Source organism: Pan paniscus, chromosome 18 (assembly GCF_029289425.2).
Source record: "Pan paniscus chromosome 18, NHGRI_mPanPan1-v2.0_pri, whole genome shotgun sequence".
NCBI classification, from domain to species: domain Eukaryota; kingdom Metazoa; phylum Chordata; class Mammalia; order Primates; family Hominidae; genus Pan; species Pan paniscus.
In genome coordinates, this window is record NC_073267.2 from 17449530 (window position 1) to 17460401 (window position 10872).

The following is a 10872-nucleotide window of genomic DNA, read 5'->3' on the forward strand; positions in this document are numbered from 1 at the left end:
TTTTGAACTCCTGACCTGAGGTGATCTGCTCACCTCGGCCTCCCAAAGTGCTGGGATTACAGATGTGAGCCACCACACCTGGACTCTCATGTACTTTTCAACCTATCGTGTTGTCAACCTGGAGGAAGAACAGCACCCCGTCCCCAACACACACAATCAGCCAGCCCTTAGGTGGTTTTGAACTGGTGGAGAATCACGGCTGATGGGCATGGGGCCTGGTGCTCTAGCTCTGGGTGAAAGTGCAGACAGAAGCTCAGGCTGCCTCAAACTAATAAGATCCCCAGCCTTTGGCTATAACCAGGGACCACAGAGAAAAGCTAAGGTGAGGGAGGGAGAGGAGGAGATGGGGGAGGCCCGAGGGCCCCTGTGAGGCAGGTCAGAAGCCCTGGGACAAAAAGGAGAGGCTGGGGCGATGCAGCTGCTGACAGTCCGGTTGCTGTGTGGTCCTGGGCGGGGACACTGCTCCTCTCTCTCTGTGTGAGAGGATGGGTGTGGTCCCCCGCTGAGTCCCCTGTGGCTCTGACAACCTATAAGGTTATCAGTAATTTCTTTTTCTTTTTTTTTTTTTTTTTTGAGACGGAGTTTTGCTCTTGTCGCCCAGGCTGGAGTGCAGTGTAGCAATCTCGGCTCACCGCAACCTCCGCCTCCTGGGTTCAAGCAATTCTCCTGCCTCAGCCTCCCAAGTAGCTGGGATTATAGGCACACACCACCATGCCTGGCTAATTTTTGTATTTTTGGTAGAGACAGGGTTTCACAGCGTTAGCCAGGCTGGTCTTAAACTCCTGACCTCAGGTGATCCACCTGCCTCGGTCTCCCAAAGTGCTGGGATTACAGGTGTGAGCCACAATGCCTGGCCACTTATCAGTAATTTCAATCCCCATTACAGATCTGTGACCCGGGGCCACGTGCTGGGATCAGCTCTTTACACGAAGGAGCTCACTGACTCCCCTGGATCCCCTTGCCAGGTGAGCATTATTAGGTTCTCCATTTTACAGAAGGGGAAGCTGAGGCTCTGAGAGATGGCGACAGCCACCCGAGGTCACACAGCAAGGGCAGAGCAGGGATTTGAGCCTAGATCTTGATTTATGGTTCGTAGAGGGTTTCTTGTGCACTAAGGACCCCCAACCTCACCATAATAAAATAATAATAAAAAAAGAAGCATAAGAAAAAACCTCTGGTGAGCTCAGGTGGCCAGACCCTTCAAGGCCAAGGTCTCTGTCCCACATTATTGGTCTGATCTGGTGTTTGGTTTGGCATCTATGGAGGGTTGTGGTTCAGCTCTGTTACTGAGTGGGTGTGGCCTGCTGCTCACAAATATTTTGGCATTTGGATCTCAAAGCCAAGAAGATGCCCCTTCCATACAGAGAGCATCCCTGCCCACCCTTTCCTGTTTGATCCTGCCATTTAATTCATTGCCTTCGCAGCCATGCCCATGGCTCCAACCCTCTCTTTGTCTCGTTAGAACCCCAGGTGGGTAGACTTTGCCTGTGTTTTCCACCGAGATGTCCCTAGTATAGAGTCCAGCTCCTGCACACAGTGGGAGCTCAATAAACACTTGTCAAATGAATGGGAAAAACAGATTGAGTGATGTGTGCAAAGGGCCTAATAAGAGTGCCCCCCGCACATACTGTTATAAAAATTTATAGAAGGAAGGAAGGAGCTTGGCTGGGTGGACAGAACTTGGCTTTGGAGCCAGGAGACTGTGGTTCCAATGCCTGCTCTGTCTCCTCTCCTCTGAGCCTTAGTGTTTCCATCTGCAAAATGGGGTCGGGGAAGAGTTGACTGGCAAGTTTTCTTTCTGGCTGAGGTTTTGCTCAGTTCTATTTGAGCTGTTTGCCCCAGAGAGTCAGTGTGTTCCGCCTGCAGGCTCCATAGCAAGTGTTTTCCTCTCCTGCAGGTCTCACCTCCCATCAAGGAAGATGTCCAGATTGCTGTCTGACGTCTGGTCTCTGGACTGAAGGCCATTTAGTGCAGATTTCACAAATGATGGTGGGGCAAGGCAGGGGGTATGCATGAGTGGCATGGGCAAGGTGTGAGTTGGGGGATACAAAAGGGAGTGGTGGAGGCCGGGCACGGTGGCTCACACCTGTAATCCCAGCACTTTGGGAGGCCAAGGCGGGCGGATCACCTGAGGTCAGGAGTTCAGGGCCAGTCTGATAGCCTGAGCAACATGGAGAAACCCCGCCTCTAATAAAAAATACAAAAATTAGTGAAGCCGACTTGACCAGCAGGTGGCTGTTGTGTGGCCTCTCAGGAGGACGCCCTCTCCCTTCCCCCAGTGGTTGCAAAATACTTCAGAAAGAAAACCAAAGTTCTCTGTGGGTGCAGTCGGTTGTTTCAGAAGCTGACGGAGCCTGGTCTTTGTATAACCCCATCTTTCCCCTTTCTTTCTGTCAACTGTTTATGGGAGGATTCTCAAACTGTTCTGGAGAATGTTTCTACCCTTTAGTTCTAGTGTTGGGTGACCTGTAATTTTCATGTTGGCTGGGGATGCCAGGAGTTGGCAGAGGCTCCTTCCAGAGCCCCTGTGGACAGGATTCTGCCACTTCCGTAAAATCATTTAAAAGTAGAGGGTGAGTCAGGTGCAGTAGCTCACATCTGTAATCCCAGCACCTTGAGAGGCCAAGGCAGGCAGATCCCCTGAGGTCAGGAGTTCAAGATCACCCTGGCCAACATGGTGAGACCCTGTCTCTAATAAAAAAATTTAAAAGTCAGCTAGATGTGGTGGCACACGCCTGTGGTCCCAGCTACTCAGAAGGCTGAGGCAGGAGAATTGCTTGAACCCAGGAGGTGGAGGTTGCAGTGAGCTGAGATCATACCACAACCCAGTGAAGGGGGTCCAGCAAGCCACGCCTGGGGTGAGAGAGAACTGATGTTTTGGTTCTCTCACACTACTTATTCTGTTTGGAAAAACACATGCTCTTCCTTTGTGGGAACAGCCCCTACCCACTTCTGTGGCTCTGAAGGGACCACCAGTCATGGCACCAGCCCCCTGGGCATGGGATTGGCCCCTGACAGGCACATGACTTGAGCCAGGCCAATTAGAGGCCTTCCTTGGGATTTACTATATGGATGTTAGGAGAGAGATGCTCTCTTATTCTGCTGGAGTTTGCTGAACTTGCATGGGAAGGGATAGGCCTTATGGAGAGACCAACACATAGATAATAGTTGGGATGGGAGATGAAAGGAGAGAATCCTGACATCATTTGAGTCCCCTGATCCAGCAACACCTGAGGCTAGATCCTCTTAGCTGTGTGAGCCTATAGTATCAGTCTCTCTCTCCTCTGTCTCTCTTAATGTGTGGGATTCAGCCATCTGCAACAACTACCACAAAATCCCAGAGTATGCAGGGAACTTCCCACAGAGCTAACTTCCTTTTTTGTTCTGTCTCCTGAAACACCAAGGTCCAGTGAGGTTAAGCAACGTGCCCAAGGTCATCACTATTTGAAGGCAGGGCAGCATTTAACCCAATTTTATCTAATCCTATGCAAGCTCATTTATCTAGACCAGAGTTTCTCAAATGAGGTATCCCAGGCTCTAAGGGCTGCAGAGAAGTTCCCAGAGATGCCACTGAGGGCAGGAGTGGACAGAGTGGATAACTCCAAAGATCTTAACACCCTCTGGATGACTAACAGTGCTTGAGCACTTCCCATTTGCAAGACATTTGCAAATTCTTTTCCATAAATCATCTTTTTTTTTCATCCCCATAAGCTATGAGCTGGGGCTAATGACATCCCCCACTGAATAGATGAGAAAACTGAGGCCCGGGAAAGGAATTGCTCAGGTTATATAGTAAGTGAGCAGCTGCTTGTGTGTTGAGTCACCTCCCAACCCTCCACCCCGGCCTTAAAATACCTCTTCTGTTTGCTGCCTGTCATTCTGCCATTTCCCCATTTGTAGGAATCTGTTCCCAGTTTGTAGGAACCTGTGATGCGTTCTGGGAGGAACCATATCTTAAGCCTGATACTACTTAGTGGGATCAGCTGGAAGGCAAGGTGGGGAGGCGGCAGTGCAGCAAGAGTAGCGTTGGGGGCTGGACTGGGGGTCAAATGATGAGGTTTTTTTGTTTTTGTTTTTGTCTTGTTTGTTTTTTTTTTGATACGGAGTCTGGCCCTGTCACTCAGGCTGGAGTGCAATGGTTACATCTCCACTCACTGCAACCTCTGCCTCCTGGGTTCAAATGATTCTCCTGCCTCAAGCCTCCTGAGTAGCTGGGATTATAGGTGCCTACCACCATGCCCAGCTAATTTTTGTATTTTTAGCAGAGATGGGGTTTCACTATGTTGGCCAGATTGGTCTTGAACTCCTGACCTTGTGATCTGCCTGCCTCGGCCTCCCACAATGCCGGGATTACAGGCGTGAGCCACCACACCCGGCCAATGACGAGCTTTTCTGAAGGAGCATCAGGTGAGTTCTTGACCTCCACCCACTTACCTCCGGGCTGCACTGCGGTTCCTCATCCACTCCTTTTCAAGCCGGGAAACAAGTTCTTCTGAGGAATTTTCTCTCCCAAGCGACCAGAGGTCTTTTGGTCTCAGTGGCCTCCTGTATCCCCTCCAGACCAGGCTGCAAAAGAGGGGCACCAGGGAAAGCTTTTCCTGCCATTCACCCCTGCAGGATCCTGGCCAGGTGAGTAGCTGTGTGACCCTGGGTAAGTCACTTAACCTCTCTGTACCTCTACTGGCCCCTGGATAAAAAGAAAGCAATTCACTAACCCCACCTAATGTCTGCAGGGCATTTCTCGTTTCACAAAGATTGTCTCATTAATTCTTACATGAACCCATAAGGTAGGTTATTATTGTTTGTTTGAGATGGAGTCTTGTTCTGTCTCCCAGGCTGGAGTGCAGTGGTGCAATCTCGGCTCACTGCAACCTCCACCTCCCAGGTTCAAGCGATTCTCCCACCTCAGCCTCCTGAGTAGCTGGGATTACAGGCACCCACCACCATACCCGGCTAATTTTTGTATTTTTTGTAGAGATGGAGTTTCACCATGTTGGCCAGGCTGGTCTCGAACTCCTGACCTCAGGCGATCCACCTGCCTCAGCCTCCCAAAGTGCTGGGATTACAGGCATGAGCCACCACACCCAGCCTGTAAATTGATAGTTTATAATTGTATAAATGTATGAGTATATTATTATAGATCTATTTTACAGATGGGGAAGGAAATAGAAGTGCAGAGAGATTCAGTGGCTAAACCAAGGGATAGCCCTTGGCAAGGGAAACAGACATTTCCCTGGAAATCAGAAGTCCGTTGACCAAAACTATCATTGTAGAAGAAGCTTGAACTCCTCCCTCAGCTTTTTTTTTAAAATTATTATTATTTTTTTTGAGACGGAGTCTCACTCTGTTGCCTAGGCTGGAGTGCACTGACGTGATCTGGGCTCACTGCAACCTCCGCCTCCCTGGCTCAAGCGATTCTCACGCCTCAGCCTTCTGAGTAGTTGAAATTACAAGCCACCATCACACCTGGCTAATTTTTGTGTTTTTAGATGGTGTATCACCATGCTGGCCAGGCTGGTCTCGACCTACTGGCCTCAAGCAATCCTCCCACCTCAGCCTCCCAAAGTGCTAGGACTACAGGCGTAAGCCACCACCCCTGGCTAATTTTTTTGTTTATAGTAGAGATGGGATTTCGCCATGTTGGCCAGGCTGGTCTCGAACTCCCAGCCTCAAGTGATCTGTCAGGGTTGGCCTTCCAAAGTGTTGGGATTATGGGTGTGAGCCACTGCGCCTGGCCTCAGGTCTCTTTAATCTTTCTGATGACACCAGCCAGAAGGTCTTGCCTGGTTCTGGTCTCTGACTCTTCTCTAAGCCTTACCAAGTTCCCTTTTCTTTTTTATTTTTATTCTTTTAATTTTTTTGCGATGGAATCTCACTCTGTTGCTCAGGCTGGAGTGCACTGGTGTGATCTCGGCTCACCGCAACCTCCACCTCCTGGGTTCAAGTGATTCTCCTGCCTCAGCCTCCTGAGTGTCTGGGATTGCAGGCTCCCACCACCACACCTGGCTAATTTTTATATTTTTAGTAGAGATGGGGTTTCACCATGTTGGTCAGGCTGGTCTCGAACTCCTGACCTCACGTGATCCACCTGCCTCAGCCTCCCAAGGTGTTGGGATTATAGGCGTGAGCCACTGCGCCAGGCCACCAAGTTCCCTTTTCTAATGCAGAGCCAACTTGGGGAAGCAACCGTTCTGACATAGAAATTATTAACGTGGCTTGATTTTCCCTGAAATTATTTTTGGAGTTCTCCTATATGGCAAGTGATGCTATAGATTTTTCCTATTTTAGCAGTGATAGAGAGTTTCTTTTTAAAAACAGTTTATTCGAGTAAAAAAAGTGACTCAATTTAGTTTTTGCCCCAATAGGACAAAAAAGCATCAAGAGTGGTCCATAAATGCTTAAGTTTGGGAAGCAGGGGCTGGACCCCCCAGTAGAGCTGTTTAGAAAACCTCTAAGCTCTTTCTACCAGTTCCACACATTCAAAGCCTGATATTTTTCATTTATTTAATAGCCATTTAGGCCGGGTGCGGTGGCTTATGCCTGTAATCCCAGCACTTTGGAAGGTCGAGGGGGGTAGATCACTTTAGGTCAGGAGTTTGAGACCAGCCTGGCCAACATGGTGAAACCCGGTCTCTACAAAAAACTACAAAAATTAGCTGGGCATGATGGCAGGCGCCTGTAATCCCAGCTACTCGGGAGGCTGAGGCAGGAGAATTGCTTGAACCTGGGAGGTGGAGGTTGCAGTGAGCTGAGATTGTGCCATTGCACTGCAGCCTGGGCAACAAGAGTGAAACTCTGTCTCAAAAAAAAAAGAGAGAAAATGAATAGCCCAGGCACAGTGGGTCACACCTGTAATCCCAGCACTTTGGGAAGCCGAGGCGGGCAGATCACCTGAGGTCGGGAGTTTGAGATCAGCCTGACCAACATGGAGAAACACTGTCTCTACTAAAAATACAAAATTAGCCGAGCATAGTGGTGCATGCCTGTAATCTCAGCTACTCGGGAGGCTGAGGCAGGAGAATCGCTTTAACCCAGGAGGCGGAGGTTGCAGTGAGCCAAGATAGTGCCATTGTACTCCAGCCTGGGCAACAAGAGTGGAACTCCATCTCAAAAGAAAAAAAAATAATTACCACTTAAACTCATTATTTGCCAGGCCCTGTTCTAAGTGCTTTACAGATCTGATCTTATTTAAGCTTCACAACCCTGTGAGCTAAGTGCTACTATCAATCCCATTTTGAAGGAGTGGAGACTGAGGCACAGAGAGGTTAAGTAACTGTCCAAAGCAACACAGCTAGGAAGTGGTAGGGCCAGGATTCAAATCCATATGTCAGGTGCTACTGAGGTCTGAATGCCATGTGGTTAGGAGAGAGCACATGCTCAAGTGTCTTGTGAGCTGGCCCTGGAGAAGCAGCTGTTTTCTCAGTCTGCCTGGAACCCTCTAGAAAGTAGACACTTGCTCCTTTATCTCCTCACCCCTGGGGCTTAGCACATAGTAGGTGCCTATTAAATGTTGGTGGAGTGACTGAAATCAAGTATTGGAGACAATTCTATTACTATTAAGCACCTGCTGTGTGCAAGCACTAAGCACTTTCCGTCTCATGCAGGTTGAGTCATTCCCATTTTACAGAGGGAAAACTGAGACTCTGGAGGTTTGCGACATGGCCTGCTAACAGGCAGAGCCGGGATTCAAATCAAGATCTCACTCCAGTGAGTGAATGGGAACAGGATGCAGATGGTAGACACTGAACACGAAGAAGAAAGCACTGAGGCTGGGATGGAGAAAGACTTGCTGGCCTTTGGAAGCACAGGGGAAGGGCCATGGCTGGGAATCAGAGCAGCAAATGCAGGCGGGTGAGGCACCACCCCAACCCTTCCGTTCGACTTTACTTACCCAGAAACCCACCAGAACGTGGCTTTGGAGGGGAAGGCTGCCCCAGTCTCTGGACAGGGGTTCTGCAACAGACAAAAATGGAGAAGGGAAGTATGTGGCAAGGGTAGGAAGACAGGACGAACTGTGTATTTTTTTTTTTCCAGACAGGGTTTCGCTCTGTTGCCCAGGCCAGAGTACAGTGGTGTGATCTTGGCTCACTACTACCTCTGCCTCCTGGGTTCAAGCGATTCTCCTGCCTCAGCCTTCCAAAGAGCTGGGATGACAGGTGTGCGCCACTACACACAGCTAATTTTTTGTGTTTTTAGTAGAGACAGGGTTTCACCATGTTGGCCAGGCTGGTCTCAAACTCCTAACCTCAAGTGATCTGCCTATCTTGGTCTCCCAAAGTGCTGGGATTACAGGCGTGAGCCACTACACCCAGCCCTGACGGTGTATTTAGTACTGAAAGTAAACATCGAGGTGCCCTGTCTCCTTGCCAGGGGTATACACCAGTGAGCTTGGTGCTTCCCAGCAGGCAGCGTAAAAAGAGGTTGGGCCACAGGCCTGACAATGTCCACAAGGTAAGAAATAACAGTGGCTCAGAAGAACAACTATGATTATACTGAAACCAAAACCTTGCTTTGCTTCTCAAAAGGAAGGACACTGCATAACGAAGAAATTAGATCCTTGACAATGTCCCTCGGCAAATGTTGTGAAGACAGACCTGTCGTGCGATTTTTGTCAGGTGCTCCAGGAAGATTACAACAGTCTGTACTCTTTACCAATAAGGCGTGAAGGTGCCCATTTCACCACGTTTTTGCCATCACAGCTTATTAATTTTTAAATTTTGTTGCTACTCTGGTAGGTACAAAAAAGATTCCTATGATAGTTTTAACTATTCTCAAGCCTTCGAGCAATTTTTTTTTTTTTATTGAATACAGGGTCTTGCTCTGTCACCCAGGCTGGAGTGCAATGGTGCAATCATAGCTCACTGCAGCCTTTATCTCTTGGATTCAAGCAATCCTCCTGCTTTAGTCTCCACAGAGCTACTCTGTAGTGGGACTACAGGCATGCACCACCACACTAGGCTATTTTTAAAAACCTTTTTGTAGAGATGGGGTCTCACTACATTGCCTAGTCTGATCTAGAACACCTGGGCACAAACAATCCTCCTTCCTCGGTCTCCCAAAGTGTTGAGATTACAGGCATGATCCACTGCATCTGGCCCCATTTGAACATCTGTTTATATGATGTCAGATCAGTCTCTTCCACAAAAGAATTGTTTCTTGATTTCACAGACTGCTTCACTGTTACCTATTATAAATCTCTCAATCTCTCATGAGCATCTTCTATGGAGCACTTACCCCAAGGGTAATTTTCTTTTTCCTTCTTTTTTTTTTTTTTTTTTTTTGGTGGAGTTCCGCTCTTGTTGCCCAGGCTGGAGTGCAAATGCACAGTCTCGGCTCCCTGCAACCTCCACATCCCAGATTCAAGCAATTCTCCTGCCTCAGCCTCCCGAGTAGCTGGGATTACAGGCGTGCACCACCATGCCTGGCTAATTTTTGTAATTTTAGAAGAGATGAGGCTTTACCATGTTGGCCAGGCTGGCTTTGAACTCTCGACCTCAAGCGATCCACCTGCCTTGGCCTCCCAAAGTGTTGGGATTACAGGCATGAGCCACTGTGACCATCCAATTTTCAACATATTTGTTTAATTTTGTGACCAGTGTCTGGTTCCCCTGCTTGACCAGTAGCTACGTGAGAACAGAAACTCTATCTGCTTGTTCACCATAGATCCTTATGCCCTTGCTAGGGCATAGCGGGGGGTTGGCAAACTATGACCAAATCTGGTCCACTGCCTGTTTCTGCAAATAGTGTTATTGCAACACAGCCATGCAATTTGTTGACATATTCTGCTTTTGCGTTCAATGGCAGAGTTGAGTAATTGCCACTGAGATCACTGTATGGCTCACAGAGTCCAAAATATTTTCTCTTGGCCCATATAGAAAAAGTCTGCCAACTGTGGCATCGAGTAGAAATGCGATACACTTTTTGCTGAATGGCTAAATGAATAAAAAAATTAAAGACTTTTGGTCACCTGGGGGAGACTGAGACCTCAAAGTGGAACAGGAATGAGGTTGGAACTTGGTGACTTACAGACTGCTGGGGGTCTTCAGGGAAGAAGGGGGGTTGATCCGCCAGGCAGGACAGCACAAACTGTGCCACCACCAGAGACAGGCATAGGTAGGTGGACAGGTGGCGGACAGGGTCACTCTGGAAGCCCTGTGGGAGGGAAAGCAGAAGATAAGGAATGGAGACAGAGGAGGGTGCTCAGAGGAGAGAAAAGGTTTCTGATCTTGGGTCAGTGCCCACTCTGGGGACCAGGGCAAGAGTATTTGAAAGCCAGAGCCCTGGCTTTCCTAGCGGTTCTAATTTTCTTCTTCTTTTTTTTTTTTAAAGACAAAGTCTCACTTGGTCGCCCAGGCTGAAGTGCAGTGGCATGATCTCGGCTCCCTGCAACCTCTGCCTCCTGGGTTCAAGTGATTCTCCTGCTTCTGCCTCCTTAGTAGTTGGGATTACAGGTGCCCACCACCATGCCTGGCTAATTTTTTAAAAATATTTTTAGTAGAGATGGGGTTTTGCCATGTTGGCCAGGCTGACCTCAAACTGCTGACCTAAAGTGATCTGCCTGCCTTGGCCTCCCAAAGTGTTGGGATTACAGGCATGAGCCACCACGCCCAGCAGGTCCTAATTTTCAAATACCCAATTTATAATATTCTGTCTATACTCTATACAAATGGTGGGCCAGGGCTGTGTCTGGGTTTTGTCCTTAGCCACGTGATGATTGGCCACAGCTGCTGGGACAATGAGATGAAGAAACAATTTACCTTCTTCTTTGTGCCACAAAAGAAATCCTTTCTCCATTCCACCCTCTACCCCAATCTTCAACCCTGCTCCCCCTTGGCCAGGGTTCTCTGGTTTGCAGAGATGAGAGCTGGTTTT

The 10872-nt window shown here is 48.6% G+C and overlaps 1 protein-coding gene across 1 annotated transcript in view; it reads right to left on the minus strand.

The window, feature by feature from the left end:
• Positions 1-10196, minus strand: part of LOC117978141 (ATP-binding cassette sub-family C member 6) — a 41833-nt gene extending 31637 nt beyond the window's left edge. Inside the window, exons 1-3 of the mRNA XM_055100261.2 lie at positions 10027-10196; positions 7892-7953; positions 4435-4566 (exon numbers count right to left, since the gene is read on the minus strand). Of these exons, the coding sequence (XP_054956236.2) occupies positions 4435-4460 (26 nt within the window). The 5' untranslated portion in view covers positions 4461-4566; positions 7892-7953; positions 10027-10196. The remainder of the gene's footprint in view (positions 1-4434; positions 4567-7891; positions 7954-10026) is intronic.
• Between the last annotated feature and the right edge of the window lie 676 nt (positions 10197-10872).